At 45.4% G+C, this 21,733-nt stretch overlaps 1 protein-coding gene across 2 annotated transcripts in view; it reads left to right on the forward strand.

Moving 5' to 3' along the window:
- The window catches only part of CASTOR2 (cytosolic arginine sensor for mTORC1 subunit 2), a 98,947-nt gene that overhangs the window by 54,854 nt on the left and 22,360 nt on the right, over positions 1-21,733 (forward strand). For both annotated transcript variants that reach the window (XM_044001562.1, XM_044001563.1), the window contains exon 2: positions 13,312-13,382. In XM_044001562.1, the coding sequence (XP_043857497.1) occupies positions 13,312-13,382 (71 nt within the window). The remainder of the gene's footprint in view (positions 1-13,311; positions 13,383-21,733) is intronic.

The following is a 21,733-nucleotide window of genomic DNA, read 5'->3' on the forward strand; positions in this document are numbered from 1 at the left end:
TTCTCGTCGCTGGGCAACCAGCCTGGGCTCTGGTGACCTCGGTCAGACAAGACTGCCCGAAGCCTTCACACAATTCTCCACCCCCAGGGAGCAACTCTGAGTTTTTTTTCCTCGTGAGTCAGCATTTTGGGGCTGGCTCTGGAGGTCGTTGCTGGGGCAGCAGGATGGGCCAAGGAATAACTGGATGAGTAAAAGGGGCCATGGCCAGCTTGAGCTCAGGAGCTGGGGCAGCCCTTCCCCCTCCAGGCTCACCATGCCAAAGCCTGGATTAGAGGAGGGGGCTGTCATTATTGTTCCTCACCATGTGACCCAAAGCCAGAGAAACTCTGCTCTGTCCCTGCAATACCCCATTGCTGTTGTTGTCCTTGTACCTTTGTTCAGCCCTTCAGAATTTCCTTCTCTCCTTAATGCCACCCTCTCGACATTCCTTCTGGGAAGTCCCCCTGACCAGCAGGGTTTAGGACATTGCCTCTTTTCTCTGACCGCCTATAATGCTGCCTGCATATGCTCTCTCACTTAGCAACAGCCTGATCCGCTGGTTTATCAGAACTGTGCCCAAGAGGCACATCCGATCATCACCTTATCTGGGATGCAGCCAGGTTGGGAACCGGGCCGGACTCAACACAAGACTTCCTGGCTCCAAACGCTTTTTCTCTCTATCCGTTCCCTGACCCTGCCTGGTATCGGTCATTTTCTTCATGGATGTGTTGTCTCCCTCCTGGATTATTAGCTCTTGAGATCAGTGTCTCTTAGAAATGTCATCTAGGGGGCAGCTAGGTGGCACAGTGGATAAAGCACCGGCCCTGGAGTCAGGAGGACCTGAGTTCAAATCCGGCCTCAGACACTTGACACTTACTAGCTGTGTGACCCTGGGCAAGTCACTTAAGCCCCATTGCCCTGCAAAAAAAAAACAAAGTCATCTAATCCAATTTGTATCTGACCTCTACAATATCATTCGTCAGTCAACAAGCATTTTTTGAAGGCCTGCTGTGTACCAGCCACTGGAGATACAAAGAAAGGCCAAAACACCATCTCACCCTCAAGGAGATTCATGGGGAAGATAACATGGTGTATATATATACAAGATATATTCAATGTAAATGGGAGGGAATCTCAGGGGGAAGGCAGTTAATGGGAAGGGGAACAACTGGGAAAGGCTTCTTGCAGAAGGTGGGTTTGGGGCTGAGAGTTTGAAGGAGGCCTGGAGGCCATGAGGTGGAGGGAGAGCACTCCAAGTGTTAGGAAAATCGTCCATGTTTGAGGAGCTGTGAGAAGGCCCTAGAGTGCATGGAGGCCAGTAGAGTGTGAGAAGACTGCACATGGAGGAAGGGGCCAGCTTGTGGAGGGCTCTAAGAGCAACTGGGAGCTGATAGAATGGTCAGACCTACGCCTGAGTGAAGAACGACCTGGACCAGGCAGAGACCTGAGGCAGGCAGGCCATTGAACGAGGTGACGAGGGCCAGCACCAACATGGCAGCAGTATCCATGGAGACACAGGGACATAATAATAGGAGGGAGTCACCAGTAGACCCTCTACCATCTTCTTGAAGATTTCAAGTACGGGGGACTTTGACTTGCTATTCTGCTTTCGGACACCTAGTTAATGCCCTGTCCACCTCTCCTCATTTCCCAGCCATCTTCCCAGTTCTGTCCTCTGGGACTGAGCAGAAGAATTGTAGCCCCTCCTCCGATGAAGGGACCTTTCAGATACTTGAAAACAGCCGTCCCATCCATCCTGTCTTCTCTTCAGACGAACGTGCCCCCTGGTTCGCTCAGTGACCAGAACTGACCACCAGCTCCCATCATGCTCTCAGTAGGGCTAAGTACAGCGGCACTCTTCCCTCCTCGTTCCTCCACATTGCCCCTCTCTTAGGGTAGCCTAGACTCTCGTTCAGTTTTTGGATCAGCCACCCCCAAAACATGAAGGAAACAACAAGGACAAATCTCCTCTGTTCTCCTTGGAGGGAAGAGACCACTCCAGGCTAGGTTTTACAGTGGAGGGGAAAATGAGGCGTAATGTGACACATACCCTAGTTTGGCAGAGAGCAGATTTCAGAAAGTTCAGAGCAAAATTAGCTCTTAATTCTGTGGAATAAAACTTAAAACGACAGAGGAAGTCAGCCCAGGAGTGATGGGAGATGCCCAGGAATGAAAGTCTGAAGCCCCAAAGGGAGGTTCCCACCGAGGAAGAAGAATGAGAGTTATCTGAGGAGACAGATGTGGGCACCCACAATTCCTCACCAGCCAATGTAGGTTTTAAAAAGAAATGTACCAAAAAGAAAGAAATGTACAGAAGCGGGAAGCAAGGTGAGGAATGGCAAATGAATTATGAATCACTAATATGAAAGCCCAGAGTGAGCTACAGCTGATGATGGAAACAGAAAAGGCTGGGGGGGGGGGGGTTAGTTATTGTGGAAGAAAAAGGAGAAGCCAACAAAGGGTAAGACCTTTGCTCAGGGTGGGTGGGAGGGAGACAGCTGCCAACAGAGAGAAGAAAGAACCACTTGGTTTTCATTTTGTTTTTGTGTTTCTGTAAACGAGAATGAATGGCCTTTATGTTGGGGATGATCAACCGAAAAGCTGTTACCCAAGATCAATCAGTCAAAATAGGGATCGAGCCGTTATCGATTGACTGCTTTGTGCCTGGCCCTGTGCTATGTGCTCCAGAGAGGAAGAAAAAAGCAGCCAGGGAAAAGTCCCACCTTGCATTCCATTTTCTTTAATCTCCACCTGGAAGCTCAGAACTGAGGAAAGGGCCAATGGGGCAGCACCTGGGTTCAAGATCCTAAACAGATTCTTGGAAGTTTCCAAGCTCAGCTGTGCGTCCTATGAAAGGGGCACTTTGGAAGCTGGGACATTTCAGTGCCAAGCTAGGTTTGCTGCAGGCTACAGGGTCTGGTTCACAGATTCTTAAACCTCACTAAGGCAATTTCTCGACACACTGCCAAATAAACAGCTGGTTGTGCAAAGGAGGGAAGAAAGTTGATTCATTCAGGCTGAAAATGGCCAAACTGAGCTTGTTATTTGATTTCAGCCTCTGAATCCAGTCAAAACTAGTTGGATTTTAAAATTGTTTGATTCTTTAGACAATCCTAAAGGAGCTTTGCTACCCAGAATCCTTTGGTATTGGTCGTCACTGGGTCAAGTCCAAACCTACCTTGGCTTTTAAATCGGCCCTATACAATATGGCATCTGCTTTTTGGATCATCCTATAAAAAGTAATGTGCTTTAATAGACCTGGAGACACAAGGCCTGGTTTGAAGTTCTGGCTTTGCTATTTATTAACTGTGACCATAAATAGTGAAATGGAAGGGACCCCTCTAGTATAATCCCTTAATTTTACAGGAGAGGAAACTGAGGCTCAGAGAGGTGAAATGGTCACACAGCCTAGTCAGCATCAGTCAAAGCAAGTCAATTTATTGTTTCTTGGTCATGTCTGAGTTTTTACCACCCCATTTGAGGTTTTTTTGGCGGAGATCCTAGAATGGTTTGCCATTGCCTTCTCCAGCTCATTTGACAGAGGAGGAAACTGAAACAAACAGGGTTAAGTGACTTGCTCAGGGTCACTCAGATAGTGTCTGGGGTGGGATTTGACCACAGGAAGATGAGGTTTTCTGGTTTTTTGTTTGTTTGGTTGGTTTTTTTGTGGGGCAATGAGGGTTAAGTGACTTGCCCAGGGTCACACAGCTAGTAAGTATCAAATGTTTGAGGCCGGATTTGAACTCAGGTACTTCTGAATCCATTGCCGGTGCTTTATCCACTGCGCCACCTAGCTGCCCCCATGAGGCTTTCTGACTCGGCTCAGCGCTCTATGCACTATGGCGCCACCTAGCTGCTTCTATTAAGCACCTAATGTGGGCCAAACAGTACTAAGTGCTGGAGTCAGGATATGAACCCAGAACTTACTCCACCATACCACTGATCTTCCCAGCGAAGTACTGGTTTCCCTTTTTTTGTATTCCCATTGCTTAGCCCAATTCCTGGCATGTAGAAGGCACTTAATAAGTGCTTATTGACTGAGTTACCCACGTGTCATGGTAACTCAGGAGGTATTAGCAAGCTCTTGATGATTCTTTTTTTTTCCCCCAAGCTCTTGATGATTATCCTTGTGGGGCACAGACCCTGGCAAGTTCTCCCTAGAAAATGAAAAAGCCTTCATTACAAAAACCTATCACCAAACAATTTCTTAGGGTTGGTCAGCCTGGGCAATTCATGAAGACTCCCTATGAAGGTACAGGAGAATTGTGATCTGCCTTGGTGGTGAATGATGCAGTCATGAAACCTTGCAATATCAGTTATTTGTGCTTCTCCAGAAGCAAGGAATAACTGCAGTAACAAGTATTAGCAATTTGGTCCCTGGTTCAGAGTCTAAGCCTCCTGAGGACAGAAGTTGTCTGTGCCTTCCCTTGTTTGCATCGCTGAGCAGAGGGATTTTTTAAAAAATTTTTAATATTGTGGGTTTTTTTCTCCCCAATTACGTGTAAAAACAACTTTTAACATTCATTTTTTTTTAATTCTGATTTCTCCCCACTCCCTCCCCTTTCCCATCAATGAGAAGCAAAAAGTCTGCTTTATTCTGCATTCAGACTCTGTCAGTTTCTGTTTTGGAGGCGGATATTATTTTTCATCATAAGTCCTTCAGCGGGGCAGCTAGGTGGCGCAGTGGATAAAGCACTGGCCCTGGATTCAGAAGGACCTGAGTACAAATCCAGCCTCAGACACTTGACACTTGGTAGCTGTGTGACCTTGGGCAAGTCACTTAACCCTCACAGCCCCGCAAAAAAAAATAAATAAATAAACAAAAACAAAACAACAACCAAAAAAAAACCCCCAATAAGTCTTTCAGAATTGTCTTGGATTGTTGTATTGCTGAGAATAACTCAGTCATTCACAGATGATCATTGTACAATATTGCTATTACTGTGTACACTGGTCTCCTGATTTTGTTCACTTCACTTTGCATTGGTTCTTGTAATTCTTAACAGGATTTTCTGAAAGCATCCCGCCCATCATTTCTTACAGCACAATAATATTCCATCACAATCAAATACCACAGCTTGTGCCGCCATTCTCCAACTGATTGGCACCCCTACAATTTCCAATTCTTTGCCCTCGCAAAAAGAACCACTATAAATGTTTTGTACATATAGGTCCTTTTCCTTTTCCTTTTGTTTTTTAAATCTCTTTGGAATAGATTTGGTAGTAGTATTGCTGGACAATTTTATAGCCCTTTGGCAGAAAGATACTTTACAAAGCTAGGTAAAATACTAACAAAATTCATTTGGACGAACAGAAGATCAAGGGAAACAATGAAAAATAGATACAAATAGCCTCTCTAGATCTCAAACTATCATACAGCAGGGATCTTCAAAACCACTTGATACTGGTTTTAAAAAACTAGAAATATTGGAGCTGACTAGACAAGGAAGAATTAGAAAAAATTCAACTCAACCCAGTGTTTTATAAACCTGCAATCAATTAACTAGAAAAAACTCTAAGAAATGATGGGAACACTGGAAAGCAGTTTGGCAGAGATTGGATTTAGACTAGTAACCCTGCATTATATCCCCACGGTAAACTCAAAATGCATATTGACATGAATGTCAAAGCTCATGCTATTAAAAAAAATTAGAAAGCAGATCATGGGTATTTGATAAAATTTTAACCCAGACAAGGGATAGGGGCAATTACAAAAGATAAAATAATTTTGGTTACATTGGAATTGGAAAGCTTTCACATGAACAAAACTAATGTATATACAAGTAAAAAAAAAAATCTTTACATCACATATCTGATAAGGCTCCAATATTGAAAGTATATACATAGGGGCAGCTAGGTGGCGCAGTGGATAGAGCACCAGCCCTGGAGTCAGGAGTACCTGGGTTCAAATCCGGCCTCAGATACTTAACACTTACTAGCTGTAGCTGTGTGACCCTGGGCAAGTCACTTAATCCCAATTGCCTCACTTAAAAAAAGAAAGAAAGTATATACATAGTAGCACAAATATGTAAGACCAAAAACAATTCTAAAAATACCTATGTATACAAATAAGCCATAAGTACCCAGAAGATATAAACTAATTTTTCCTTAAAAAAGAATTGCAAACTATTAACTTTATAAAAATCACTCCAAATCACTAATAATAAGAGAAATCCAAATTAAACCAACCCTGAGGTTTTACTTTTCACCCAGGAAACTGGAGAAGTTAACAGAAGGGAGTTTTCTGTATCTGAAGGGCTATGGAAAGACAGGCATACTAATACATTGTTGCTGAAGTTAAGATTCGGTACAATCCTTGTGGAAAGCAATTTGGAACCTTGCAAACAAAATGACTAAAATTAGTTCATGCTTTTTGACTCAGACATTCCAGGAGGTCATTGACAAGAAGTAATGCTCCACATAGACTGAAATATTTGCAGTAGCGTTTTTTGTAATTACAAAGAACTAGAAATGAGTTAAACAAAGTGTCACACGATTGTAATGGAATAATTCAGAGCTATAAGAAACCATGAATGTGATGAATTCAGAGAAGGCTGGAAAGACTTATGAGCTGATGCAAACTGAAGGAAGCAGAACTAAGAAAATGATACACAGGGATTATGACCATATAAAATGGAAAGAATGGCAACAAAGCAATTATAAAGCACAAACTTGTCCCCAGAGAAAAATTATGGAAAGACCCTTCTCCCAACGTCTTTACACAAGTGAGGCTCCATAGGTGTTGAACATTACATAGAACATTTCAAAAGTCTATTGGTTTTGCTAGATTTTTTTTTCTCATTTAAAAAAAATTTTTTTTAAACAAAGATGTCAGTCTGGGCAGAGAGAAGAGAAAGGACAAAATATCTATAAAAAGCTGCTTTGAATTTTTTAAAAAGAAGAATGTATTTCATAAAAACTTGATGGGAGGAGGAGGACATTTGGAGAAAGGAGTAATCCTTTTCAAAAAACCTTTGGTGTCAACTAGAACCCACAGTTCCCTTTGGGGAGAGAATCGCCATGAAAAAAGCCCTGATGTTTGTTAGAGTGGAATGGATGGTTGCTAAGGCACTGCAGGGTGCCGACAGCATTTATTCTTGATGTGTATTCGGAATCATTCCCTGGACCGAACGCCTCTAGCTTCACTGGGGGCAGTCACTGGACTGACCGAGCCCCCAGATGAGAAGTGGTAGAGCTGCAGCTGACATCTCCTTTCCTTGGGGCGATAGAGCCCCAAAGAGACACTGAAGGGAAACAAGGCTCCCTCCCTGGGTGATTTCCAAATCATGATGGATAGCCATGTTCTCCATCTGCAGCTCAGGAGGTGCCAGTGGTCTATACCAGGGAGAAGCGGGCCTCTGTGATTTCAGCGAACATTTCTTATTTAGTCAGAGCTTGCTCTAAAGGGTCGGCATGGCGGCTGACCCAGATGGAAATGGAAAGATGCATGAGGAGATGACATCAGCACAATGAATTGGGCACAGAATGTTATCCTTGGTGTACTTGATCAAGGGGGGGGGGAATGGGTATGGATGTCCTCCAGGGCACTGGGATACAGAGGACCCCCCCTGCTTCTTTCTCTCTCTCTCTCTCTCTCTCTCACACACACACACACATGCACATTTTCCCTCCCTCCCTCCCCTAGAACCATAATCCAGTCCTTCCTGTCTTTACTACGACTCCTTGGCTGCCATTGCCCTACCCATATTGTCATTTCTGTTAGACTATAAGCTCTGTGAAGGCAGGGGCCAGCCTGCTTTTTCTCAGTTTCCTTATCAGTCAAATGAAGGGATTGGATCAGATGGACTCTGGCATCCTTTCATGCTCTGGAACTGTGCTCCTAGATTCTCCTAGAAGAGCATCGAAAATGGGCGAGGAGCAGAGTCATCATTTTCTTTTTCTTTTTTTTTTGAATAGAATTTTATTTTCCAAAATATATGTAAAAACAAAATTTTAACATCAATTTTTCAAAAAAACTTTGTGTTCCAACTTCTCCTCCCCCCCTCCATTTTCAACAGTGAGGTCATAGAATCATAGAAACCCCCCCCCCACACACACACACACACACACATCAATGCCTGCTAAGTGTAGGGTTTGTAGGGAGACTGTGTGCTGTGGAGTCAGTACTTAATAAATACTTTCTGTTTACTCACCCTCAAGTCAGGAAGACCTGGGTCCAACTCCTAAGGTCTGAATCAGAAAGGGAAGTGCAAGGTACCAAATTAGCCACTGACCGTTGAGTTAGGCACCAGAGCTGGTACCAGCCGCTATAGAGTGTGTGTGTGTGTGTGTGTGTGTGTGTGTGTGTGTGTGTGTATACACACTCATTTGGCCTTCAGTCTTCTCTGTTCCTAGCCTGTTGTCCACAGCTCGGATAGCATTTGAGAGCCAGTTTCTCAGTCCATAGGATATTCCTGGCCATCTGAAGTGTTGTTTCCAATGAGGACTGACCACCTTGTATACCTGTGCTGGCTCTGGGGAGAGTTGGGGGGCTGGGGCCAGAATACATGGTGATTGTTTATTTTAGAGCTTTCAAGAAAGTCTTACTCTGAGTATCCGTTGCCCCCCCCCCCCCTTCGGAATCATGCAGACAGCACCCAAATTAGCACTTAATAAGGTGATAATTTGCTATTGGCCCCAAAGCAATTATAAATTTCATTTGTCCACCTAATGGTTGCAAATTGGTTATGGAATAAACAAGGAGAGTGAGATAATGGGAAGACAAAATGTCTGATGAGAAATTGACATGTTGGGGCTGGTGGTTGGGATGGTTCACAAGTAGGACCTGGAATATTCACAAGCTGGGTTACAGTCTTCACTCAGATATGAGTGTGTGTATAACTCACTGGCTATTGGAACTGAAGGTGATGCGAATTATAATTGTTGGGGGCTGGGATTTTGCAGTGTGTTGGCCCCCGGGGCCTCCCAAGTTTTCTTTCAAGAGCTGATGACTTGAGGCAGCTAGGTGGCGCAGTGGATAGAACACCGGCCCTGGAGTCAGGAGGACCTGAGTTCAAATGCGGCCTCAGACACTTAACACTTACTAGCTGTGTGACCCTGGGCAAGTCACTTAACCCCAATTGCCTCACTAAAAAAAAAAAAAAAAGAGCCGATGACTTGACCTGTCCTTGCCTCTGTTTCCTCAGCTGTAAGATGAGGGGGTCAGAGGAGATGGGCTCTGAGGTCACTGCCTGCTTTAGACCTAGAAGTCTATGGCCTAGTCTATGATCCTGTGGAGTGGGAGGACCTGTGTTGTTGTTTATTGTCTCAGCCATGCCTGACTCTTCAGGACACCAATTTGGGGTTTTCTTAGCAAAGACACTGCAGTGGTTTGCCATTTCCTTCTCCAGCTCATTTGACAGATGAGGAAAGTGAGGCAAATGGGGTTAGGTGACTTGCCCAAGGTCACACAGTAAGAGTCTGAGACCAGATTTGAACTGGGGAAGATGAGTCTTCCTGACTCCAGGCCCAGCTCTCTATCTGCCCAGGTGCCAATTTCTCCTCTCTCAGGCTCTGTTTCCCTCTTCTAAAACGAAGAACTATGACCTCTGAAGTCTCCCCCAGCTCAGGAGCTAACATCCTATGTTCCTTCACCTTCTGGACTCGGTTTCCTCATCTGTAAAATGATGGAGTCCAACAAGGAGGCCCCGAGGTCCCCTCCTGCTCTAGTGACTGTTGCTCCCTCCCCCCACAACCCATTCTGAGCCCCGGGAGCTGATGCCACCAAGCCGCTGGTGTACACTCACCCAGAATTTTTGTTCATTTCTCATCTCCTGTCCTTTCTCTTGCCCACTGGGGGTTTCCTCCCTCAAGGCTTCCCAGTGATGGATGGATTTTTACTAAGACTCAGGGTTGCACAGGAGAGAAGGGCAAGACCTGATAAATGGCTTCAGCTACTCCTGCCAGGCTCCATCCACAAGCAGGCCCTTGACCTGCCCTCCCAAGTGATGGCCTTCAGACGGGGGGGGGGGGGGGGGGGGGGCGGAGGGACTGGCTCAGATTGCTCCCATAGGACCTGAGCAGAAGGGAGAGTGACAAGGCCAAGGCATCCTCCTGCTGCTTAGAGAGGGGCCGCTGGTGGCCCAGGGACAGGGCCAGGATTTAGGGCCCGCTCCCACTCGTCCTAACTTGTGCATCAGCTATGGGCATCTCGCTCTCTCTGAGTTTCACTTTCTCAGTCTCTAAAATGAGGCCGATGTTTTCATTTTGTGTCCCCTACAGAACCAAGGCTTTGTGGAGCTTTTTGTTTTGTTTTCAGTTGGTGTGGGGAGTTCCCGGAGAGGAACTTGTCAGTCAGCAGTTGGCAAGCATTGAAGTGCTGACCAGGTGGCGTAGTGGTTAGAGCGCTGACCCTGGCATCAGATCTGAGGAAGAGAATCTTGTCAGGTAGCAAGTCCTGGGTTCGAATCCTGCCTCTTGTCCGCCAAATGCTGGGGTTGACTTCATGTCCTTGAGCCTTAATTTTTTACTCTGCAAAATGGGAATGATAACAACATCCATCTCACAAGGCTATCGTGTTAATCATTTAAAATAATGGATGGAAAGTATAGAAAGCCTTAAAGGACTTTATTGCATGAACAATATCATTGTTGTTGCTGTTGTTACTTAACCTTGGTCTTGCTGAAGACATTCAAGCTCATTTTTTTGTTTTTCTTACTTGACCCGAAACTCTCAAGTGCAGCTCCTCAGGAGTAGGAACGTGGAGAAGGTAGCGGGTAAGACCTTCCCTTCCTGACTGTTTGGGGGTAACCAAGCACAAGGTTGGTCTGGGTCCCCTAGACTAAGAATAAGTCTAACAATAAAACCCAGTATCTGATTTAAATTTTACTGAATCTTCCCTTCTTCCCTCCCTCCTTCCTTCCTCCTTTCTTTCTTTCCATCCTTTCTCCCTCCCTCCTTTCTTCCGTCTCTTCGTTCCTTCCTTCTCTCTTTCCCTTTTTGCAGAGATTGGGGAAGAGGTCTATAAGTTTCATTAGATACTGCCAAAGGATTAAAAATCCCTGGGGTAGGTGGGTAGGTGTACATGTGGTGATATATGTGTACATATATGTACTGTGTATATACATACACCTATACCTACATACCTATACATTACCATTTCTGATTTTTTTTTCTTTGTTGCAAGGAGTAGATCTCTGAGGAGAGCAAAGGGATAGATATGGAAATGAAACCTTTTGAACAGTGTTAGGCAGAAGGGAAGGGGCCCAATAATTTGCCAGAGTCTTGTTCCACAGGCTTGTTTTGGCAGTGCCCACAGAAGCATGAACTAGCCCCAAACATAGGCTGGGGCACCATCCGCCCTCACCCAAGATGGGTGGTCAGGGGAAGTGGAGACGGCAGCCCAGCCCCTTCTTGGCTTTCTCTCCTCTATGATGTGCTCAAGTGGCATCATCTCTGGCTATTTAGGGCAGGGATGGCATCTGGTCAGGGGCTGAAATCTCATTTCATCTCACAAAAACTGAAGGAACTGAGGACTTATGAGGAGAACGCAGCGAACACGTGTGCATGCACACATATAGGCCTAAGGGTTAGCTTGGAGATGGCATTTTAACTGTGTCAAGCGGTTAACGCGCTGGAAGTTGGCCAAGTATCAATCCAGGGAAATTAGGCCTAACTCCCTTCAAGGCCTAGCACCAATGCCAGCTCCTCCTAGATGTCTTAACTGATTCCCCAGATTGCTGGCATTTCTCCTCCCTTTCCCCCTCTGTTGCTTTTCACTGTTTAAAACTGTTTTGCATGATTTCACATGTATAATTGATACCACATTTCTTACCTTCTTGAGGGTCAGGAGTGAGTGAAAGAAAGAATTCAGAACTCGTTTTTTAATGAATGTTAAAAATAAAGTTTTGCAGAATCATTTCCTATGTATTATACATGTGTACATATTTGAGAACATCCTAGTCCAGTCACATCACCCCTCAGAAAGCCTATGGACTCCTTCTCAGAGTTAGGTTTTTAATGCACAAAACAAAATGCCCAGGATTACAAAGGAACACAGTTACATTCATTGGAACCCAGTCATCCAGATATTCTTTCACAAATCCCAGGTCTAGAGCCACTGCTGTATAGAATGCAAGTTACTAGAGGACCAGGGGCAATCCTCTGTGCTTGGCATACAGTAGGTAGTTAATAAGTGCTTGTTTGATTGCCGGCAGAGAAATTTAGGTTTGTTATCTTGAATGCAGGAATGAGAGTTGGGAGGTCATTTGATCCGATCCTCTGGTTTTTTCCTGAAAGGGAAACTGAGATCCACCAGAGAGGAGTGACCAGTGGCCTTCTGTTCAGATCTGGGTTTCCCTTAGACACTGTGAGCTCTCTGGCAGGTTAAGGGATTCAGTCTTGGGTGGGGAGTCTTTGGGCAGGGGCTTATCCACACCAGAGATAATCAGATACTTCTTCACCTTGTAATTATGGGCAATATTAATGCAAGCCATTGCTCTAGGGGCTGGTTCTGTGATTTCTCTAGAATTTGTAGGCTTGGTTAAAGACATTCCCTCTAGCAATGCATGTTGGCACCTTCTCTTCTCTGTAACTGTCTGATAGTCTTAGAGGCTTGTCTAGTGTTCAGGTGGAATGACTCGGCCAGGCTGTGTCCAAACCCATCTCTTCCTAGTCCACCCACTATGCCACACTGCCTCTCCATTGTTATTATTGATTTTATATTAACCAGGACCAATGAGCAGAATTTAGAGCGAAGTAGGTTTCAGCTAAACCGAAGGAAAAACTTGCTAATATTTACAGAGGTCTAAAAAATGTCTTGGGCTTCCTTAAAAGGTACTGAGTTTACCATCACAGGAGGTATTCAAGCAGAGGCTGGATGACCCCTTATTAAGTACGAAGGCATTCTTGCCTCCATACAGGCCCAACCAGATGGCTTCTGAAATCTTTTAACTCTGTGATTCAGCAAGAGTTGGGCACAATAAGAAATAAGTCTGTTTGTACACTTGACAGTGTTGTTATAGAAAGGTGGGTGGTTGTAATGTCTATATGAGTGCCCTTGCTGTTTGGTGCTTCTCACTTGTGCATTCTTTTTTTTTTTTTTTTTGTGAGGCAATTGGGGTTAAGTGACTTGCCCAGGGTCACACAGCTAGTAAGTGTTAAGTGTCTGAGGCCGGATTTGAACTCAGGTCCTCCTGACTCCAGGGCCGGTGCTCTATCCACTGCGCCATCTAGCTGCCCCTCACTTGTGCATTCATGCATCTTTTAATGTTTCTTTATACTCATCCTGCATGTCTGAGTGGACGCTTCTGAGGAGGAAGGATGGCACCCCAGGGAGGGAGCTGCAAACATGCCTGTGTCTAACCTGTAGACTATCCTTTTCTTCTGTGCCAGGTGCAAGTTCTTCAGCCTGACCGAAACACCGGAGGATTACACCATCATTGTGGACGAAGAGGGCTTCCTGGGTAAGTGGAGTCAGAGTCTGGCTTTCTATTCTGGGGCAGGGAGAGGGGAGATGTCTACAATTCCACCTGACCATTCTCTCATCAGCATGAGTTGTGAGCATCCAGCTTTTGTTCATATTCTTAGCCTTGATATGAGGGACGTGTCTGAAGTCACTCACGAATCCCAGGAAAGAGACTGAGAAACTCAGTAATGTACCCTAGTAATTTGGGGGGGGCGGGGCAATGAGGGTTAAGTGACTTGCCTAGGGGCCACACAGCTAGTAAGTGTCAAGTGTCTTAGGCCTGACTTGAACTCAGGACCTTCTGAATCCAGGGCCACTGCTCTATCCACTGCACCACCTGGCTGCCCCCAATGTACCCTAGTATTAACGGGTGTTACTGATATGAGAGAGATACTGTCTTGTAGTACCCGAGCAAAAAGGGACTGTGGAGGTCGTCTTTCTAATCCAGCTCCGTCATGCTGTGTATCTATAGGGCTAGGGACATTATGGTACAGAGAATGTGCCCAATTGAGGACTTTTCTGCAAGTTATAGGCTCAGAGAGTTGGCTGGAGTACCACGCGATGAGACTTGCCCGAGGTCACACAGCTAGTGAATGTCTGAGGCTGGATTTGAACTCAGGTCTTCCTGACTCCAGCCCAGTGTTTTATCTCCTGCACAACCTAGCTGCCTCTAGGTTTCATTTTGTCTTTATATCCATGGTGCCTGGCATACAGGAGGCCCGTAGTAAATGCTTGCTTATTGATTTTTCTAGAAGAAGGAACTGATCCCTAGGGGGAGGGGACTTGACCAAGGTCACACAGCTAATAGCAAAAAAAAAAAAAAACAGGACTAGAACACAGCTCTCCTAAATCCCATTTCAGGGACTCTGGGAAACTCCACTTCAGACTTGGCCACGGATATCCACAGAGACTGAAATTTTGGCCCCAAAATACACATTAGAGCTTCTCTCTCCAACACAGAAGCCCAGACCACATGAGCTGCCTTATTATTCAAACTTTTAAACCATTATCTGTTTTTTCCATTATGCGATGAATTGATTTTTCTTCTTTTCCTAATTATAAGTTCAAGTAGGGGGCAGCTAGATGGCACAGTGGTTAAAGCACCAGCCCTGGATTCAGGAGTACCTGCGTTCAAATCTGGCCTCAGACACTTGACACTTACTAGCTGTGTGAACCTGGGCAAGTCACTTAACCCCCATTGCCCCGCAAATAAATAAATAGATAGATAGATAGATAGATAGATAAATAAATAAATAAAAATAAGTTCAAGTAGAAGGTAGGCATGGTGACCAGAGAATCACAAAGAAGAAAAGAGGGTCTTAGAACAGCCTGGGGGCTGGGTGGGTGTGCTCTCTGTGTGGTTTGTGCTTGTTGCAGTGTAAAAGACGAGGGAGAGAGGGAAGGAAGGAAGGAAATGAGGGAAGGAAAGGAGAAAAGGAGAGGGAAGGAAGGGAAGGGGGGAGGGAAAGAAGGAAAGGAGAGGGGCAGCTAGGTGGCACAGTGGATAGAGCACTGGCCCTGGATTCAAAATGACCTGAGTTCAAATCTGAACTCAGACACTTAACACTTACTAGCTGTGTGACCCTGGGCAAGTCACTTAACCCCAATTGCCTCACCAAAAAAAAAAAAGAAGAAGAAGGAAGGAAAGAGGGAAGGGGGGGCAGCTAGGTGGCGCAGTGGATAGAGCACCGGCCCTGGATTCAGGAGTACCTGAGTTCAAATCCGGCCTCAGACACTTAACACACACTTACTAGCTGTGTGACCCTGGGCAAGTCACTTAACCCCAATTGCCTCACTAAAAAAAAAAAAAAAAAAGAGGGAAGGGAGGAAGGCAGGCAGGGAGGGTAAATGATGAGAGCGGCTCTGCTTCCCACTGGGGATAGAAATTAAAAAGAGAATACTGTCCCTGCCCAGAGGAAGCTTACATTCTTTTTTGTTTCTTTAAGAAGCTGACATTTTAATAGGGGAAGATCACACACTTAATAGTGAAGTAGGCACCAGGGAGGGATATCTGAGGCAAATGGATAGATGCACCCTTTCCAGTAGAAGTTTACCTTGATTTTTGTTCCTTTCGTGTGAAAGAAAGAGCGTGGGTAGTGAGGTGGCCTCAGAAGCACTGAGACCCCAGTTCAGATCTTACCTGCTGTATGTAGATTGACTGTGTGACTCTCGAGTTTTCTGTGCCCAAATGATTCTTAAGCTCTCAGGTGGCAGCTCTGCATTGGGGGAGGGAGCCATCAGTGGTGTGTGGAGGGTGGGGCATCAGAGGGCGCTGCCCGGCCCAGGGAGCTACTGCCAGATGCTGTTTTGTTGGCAGGAGTACTGAGTCCTCCACCAGAAACCAGGGATAGCAAACAGCCACATCAGAGATTCTTCTGGGTGATTTGTCTGGGGTGGGAAAATACATTAGCAGCAGGGGGTGTTGACTCCCTTGGGGATGTGTACCTGTCACACCTGAGTGCCCAGGCACAGGGAAGCTTTCTTTAGCAAGGTGGAAACAGGCTGGCAGGGGAGCGTGGGCGGGCGAGGAAGAAAAGGGCAGCCGCTGGTTCAGCTGGAAAACCCAGATTTTCTCCTATTTTGCTTCTGCTGGGTACATAAACCCTGTGCCTCGGTTCACACAACTGTAAAACACCCGAGTTGGACAACATCCGTGTGAACCAGCTACTGGTTACATGAAACATCTTCTGATGGGGCATCCTGGACCTAGCCCTGGCACCGACTGACTGACCAGGGCCATGTGTGTCCTGGAGTCCTTGGGCCATGTCTGGGCAAGCCTAGGGACCCATTCTCTGAACCGTGTTGTCTGTTTTCAGATTCCTAATGGAAGGGAATGCTAAATTGCAATTAGAGTGAGTTAAAATAAAGATGCAACTTTTTTTTCTCCATAAAAATTTCACAGATGCCTTGGAGATCTGTAAACCTCTGGTTAAGAACCCTTGATCTAGCCCAGCTGTTCTCAAACTTTGTATTCTCAGGACCTCTTTACATCAAAAATTATGAAGGACCCCCCCCCTTTCCCAAAGAGCTTTTGTCTATCTGGGATATATGGTATTATTTAGATAGATAGAGATATAGTATTATATATAATTATTATTATGTGGAGTCAATCATATGCTACATATTTTTTAGATTTTGTAATATATAGCATTACTACATTATATATAATATAGTATGTCTTAAATATAGTATATATCATATACTATGATATATACATATATCACATACTGCTACATGTTATTACATAATAAATTGTATGCAACATAATCATACTTAAAATTATTGAGATATTGGTTCTATAATTAACATTAAATATATTTAAATGCTATGTAGTTATTCTATATTATTTTTATATAAAACAACTCTATATCACAAATTACGTAAGTAATGCATTAAGCACAAATTTGTAATTAATATATCTTGGATGTATTGTGTAAAGTACATATACAATATATATTATACAGAGAGACATTTTCTATATTCGAAATTAAAATCTTAGCATTATGAACATAGTCTTGACCTTGCAGACCCCCTGAAAGGGTCTTGGGAGCCCTTGGGGTCCCCTAGACCAAAGAGCTAACCTTGCCCTTTTGTTTTCAGAATCCTAGCCCCCTCACTCCACCCCTAGGTAAAGTACTGTGCCTCTCTGGTGTGTGGAATGACAATGGGTATGGAAGAGCTGAGAATGTAAAGGTGACTCTTTATTATCTTAACTCTTGTGGAAGCTGGCACTGAGATTTCCCACCTTCTTTCTGGCCTTTCACCCAGGCAGCTGTTTGTGGTCTGACAGGAAGGGCCTGGGTCTTCTTACCCCCCTTCCTACTCCCCTTCTCCAGATGGACACGACCTTGCTTCCATTATCTTGGACCCTGAAGGCCAATGACCCATCCCACAAACTCTCCAAAAAGGGCTTAGCTTTCATTTCCTCTGGACAGCCTTGATGTTCAGGGAATCGGCGCTGACACCACATGCTCGTTCTCATTGCTTCCCATGCGGACCCGACACTCCTGCCCATTTGGGGGCCGGGCCTCTGTGACTGGGCACTCAAGACCTGTGGGGAGGAATCTGGTCCTTGGAGTGAGTGGCTGAGAAAGACAGGGAGGTAATTAGCCTCTGTATTCTAAACTGCAGAGAGAATGGACATCAGGTAGGCCGGCCTCCCTGAAAAAGGCCTGGGGCAGCCCAGGGGTAGGAGGCTGGCAAACCTGCAGAAAGGAAGCTTCTTCATTTGTTAGGGGAACGCCCATTCTTCATTGTAGTTAGGAATCTTTTTTAACCCTTGCTCTTAACTAGGAGTATTTCCTCTTTCTAAGTAAAAAGTTTAAGTAATGAGTTTGTGTACTATTGCATAAAGAAACATCCAGTTGGGGGCAGCTAGGTGGCACAGTGGATAAAGCACCGGCCCTGGGTTCAGGAGGACCTGAGTTCAAATCCGGCCTCAGATACTTGACACTTGCTAGCTGTGTGACCCTGGACAAGTCACTTAACCCTCATTGCTCCACAAAAATAAAAAGAAACATCCAGTTGTTTAACTTAGGTGGCTATATTATTATGGTAGATGGCTGTATACATCAGTGTTCTTTGGCCAGAGTAGGCCCAGCTACTGGACCTGTGTTCTGTCTTATCTCCTAGCACTCAGGCTAAAAGGGATACTTAATAAATGCTTTTCATTCATTCGTGTAGTCAGGAGTTTGGGGTTGGTTTTTTTTTGGTGGGACAATGAGGGTTAAGTGAGTTGCCCAGGGTCACACAGCTAGTATCAAGTGTCTGAGGCCGGATTTGAACTCGGGTCCCCCTGAATCCAGGGCCGGTGCTTTATCCATTGCACCACCTAGCTGCCCCCACTTGAGAGTAATTTTTAAAAAATCTTTTCTCCCAAAAAACAAAGGGAAATTTAAAGGGACAGGTTCTCTCTCTCTCTCCTATTTAAAAACAAACTCATGGTGTTGTGGGATGAAAGAGGAGTCTTAGAGGTTCAACACTGTCCAGACTGTTCCATGGTGTCCTAGTGTCCTGTACTCTATAAATAGGGATTACACTGTCTCCCCCCCCAAAAGAAAATCAATGCTAGCAATGTCTTCCTTTTAAAATAATAAATACAAAGTGTGTATAGATAGGGGGATGGATGGATGAGTGGATGAATGGATGGATAGATTTCACATTTATTTAGATGTACTAATTTTTTTTCAATTCAAAAATATTTCCCAATTCTCTTTTGTTTGCTCCACAGTTTCCCTGGCTGCCCTTTTTTGGGGGAGTATCCCTGGCCCCTATTACTCCAGTTCCCCTTCTATATACCATTTAATGCTCATTTTCACTTATTTGAAGCCTAGAGTGTCCTGTTGCTAAGGATATGAGCGATGCTGTTGTAGTCCTGTAAGCCTAATTTACCTTCTCTATGTTGCCCTTGTCTAGAAGAATTAGAATCTAATCTCCTTGAGAGCAAGTCCAGTCTTGATCTTGCACTTGTATCTCTAAGCCCATGGCATAAATGCAGACAAACAGAATTGTATGTGACCATGTGAGCTCTTATTCTGTTTTTTTTTTGTTTTGTTTTGTTTTTTGCGGGGCAGTGGGGGTTAAGTGACTTGCCCAAGGTCACACAGCTAGTAAGTGTCAAGTGTCTGAGGCCGGATTTGAACTCAGGAACTCCTGAATCCAGGGCCGGTGCTTTATCCACTGCGCCATCTAGCCGCCCCCTGAGCTCTTATTCTGTACACTTTAGGTTTTTAGTTTTTTTCAGTGTATGCTGATTTTTTAAAATTTTAATTTTTTTAGCATGTGCTTATTTTAACAAGTAGTAACTTGTTAGGGGCAACTGGGTGGTGTAGTAGATAGATCACCTGGGTTAGAGTCAATAAGAGTCAAATCTGGCCTCAGACACTCACTAGCTGTGTGACCCTGGGCAAGTCACTTCACCCCTATTTGTTTCAGTTCCCCATTTGTAAAATGGGAGTACACAGGAGAAAGAAATGGCAAACCACCCCAATATATCTGCCGAGAAAAGGGGGTCACGTAGAGCTGGACACAACTGAGCAACCATTACAGAATTACTTTGGGACTCCAAAGTATGTTGATGGGTGAACTCATTCTTCTAACAAAGGAGGAAACTGAGTCCCATGATGGGAAGGGCCTCTCCTTTCAGACAGGAAGTCCACAGGGACAGGGAAGGGAAGAGAAGCCTCATCTCTAAGGTCACCGGATGCAGGGCAGGAGGGAAGGGAGTTGCAGGAGGATGGGACCCTGGCCCTTCATGCTCCCCAGTCTTCTACATGACCTCATTCCAAACCATAACCAAGATCCCCAGGCCTCAGGACTAGCATTTGGCTGGAGGAATGATGGGCGTCTGTCCTCTGGCTTCTTTTTCTGCTGAGGATTGTTTGAAATGGGAGGCCGCTGGGTCGGCACTTTCTTTCCTCCACTGCCTCTTGCTTTGGGATCGGGCCAACATTGTCATGCCCTAGGCTGGTTTCCTCCTAATTTGGGAAATCATTACCCAAAATGAGCGAGCCTCAGATGACGAAAACTGCACACATTCTCCCTGACTCCTTATTTTTGTCAGGGCAGCGGAAGGTGAGCTCTGTTTGCTCAGTTTCCTCATCTGTAAAATGGAATAAATAATAGCACCTCCCTTCCATGTAGGTAATGTGAGGATCAAATGAGATGATCATTGTAAATCATTTGGCACAGTGCCTGGCACAAAGTAGTTGCTATATAAATGTTAGCTATTGTTATTAGTCATTCAGCAAACACTTATGAAGCAACCTACAATATAATGTTGTACTAGACACTAGGGGTAAATGAAATAGTCCCTGCCTTCAAGTAGCTGACATTTGATTGGACCTTAATCCAAGAACTCCCAGAGTTTTCTATGTGGGCAAGGTTCACCAGAAATCCTTTCATAGAATCATAGTATCTTCAGTTGGAAGATATTGAGGACCCTCTTAGCCTCACTGAGCTAGAATAAATCACCAAGCATTTACCAATGCCAGACACTGGGCTACACACCAGAGTCCAAGAGCATCCCTTGTTGGCCTTTCCTCACTGCAAAATGGCGCCTGTGTCTGATGTTCTCTTCACTGTCTTCAGTGGGCACTGAGAGGGGAGGGACTTCAGGAACAGGACCCAAGTCTGGGTCTCTGTGTGTGTCCACCTTGGTGTCCAGACTGAGACAGCCTGGGCTTCCCTCTAGGATATTCCTGTCCATTTGGAGAAGTGGCCAAAGGTGGAGTGGAAAGGGAGCTAATGAGTCGAGTTCTTTGCTGAGGGCCAGGGGAAGGAGCATAGTCATTTGAGGCTGTGGCAGCTCAGAGGCGAAAATAGCAGATGACCCCAGGGAGCAAAAGGTCCCTGGAGGAGGTGATACTTGACTGGGCCTTGAAGGGTGGGTAAGATTTGGTTAGGGGGGAGAGAGAGAGAGAGTGAGAGTGAGTGAGAGTGTGTGTGTGTGTGTGTGTGTGATTGGGGAATGTGATTCAGGAATGGGTAAGGGAAGAAAGGAATGCCCCCCTGGAATGGGACCCTCCCCCCACAAAAGCTGCCTGTGTAACCCAGGCCTCCAAGACCACCTGTAGCTAAAGTTCCATCAGCCTGCCTCCTCCAGGAACTCGGAAACTCCTGGCCTGGAGAAAGTGGTAGATAGTTACAGATGTGGTGACCCCAGTGCTCATAAATGCCAGAGCTAAGTCATGTGGAACATTCTTTGAGCTAATGACCTGAGAAATAGCCGACTCAGGTGATCTTCTCCCCTCCGTTCTAATTGTGTCTTCAACATCAATAGTATGCGGGAGCCACAAGCACATCTCCGGGGTCCCATGGAACCTCTTGCACCCATCAGGGTCCAACCTCTAATGGAAAGACCCTTCAAGGGGCAGCTAGGTGGCGCAGTGGATAAAGCACAGGCCCAGGATTCAGGAAGACCTGAGTTCAAATTCGGCCTCAGACACTTGACACTTACTAGCTGTGTGATCCTGGGCAAGTCACTTAACCCCAATTGCCTCACCAAAAAAAAAAAAAAAAAAGGAAGACCCTTCAGGGTGGCAGGCATAAGACCCGGCTCCTGGTCCTGTCTAGCCCTCAAAGACCTTCTAGACCAAATCATTTTACAGATTAATAAACGGACCCAGACAGGGCAAGTGACTAGGGCACATGACTAATAAAAAGCAGAGTCAGGATTTGAACCCAGGTGCCCTGTCCCCCAGCACACTCTCCTCTGGGTCGTGATGCGGTCCAGATTCTCTGTCCCCAGCGCCTTCTGCCCATGCGCTCTCTACCTTGGGCTGCTTGTTGGGAGTTGGCAGTGTTCAAAGCCCTTTGGGCCCATCCTGATTATTTGAGCCCCCCTCCCAG

Source organism: Dromiciops gliroides, chromosome 4, assembly GCF_019393635.1.
Source record: "Dromiciops gliroides isolate mDroGli1 chromosome 4, mDroGli1.pri, whole genome shotgun sequence".
Taxonomy (NCBI): domain Eukaryota; kingdom Metazoa; phylum Chordata; class Mammalia; order Microbiotheria; family Microbiotheriidae; genus Dromiciops; species Dromiciops gliroides.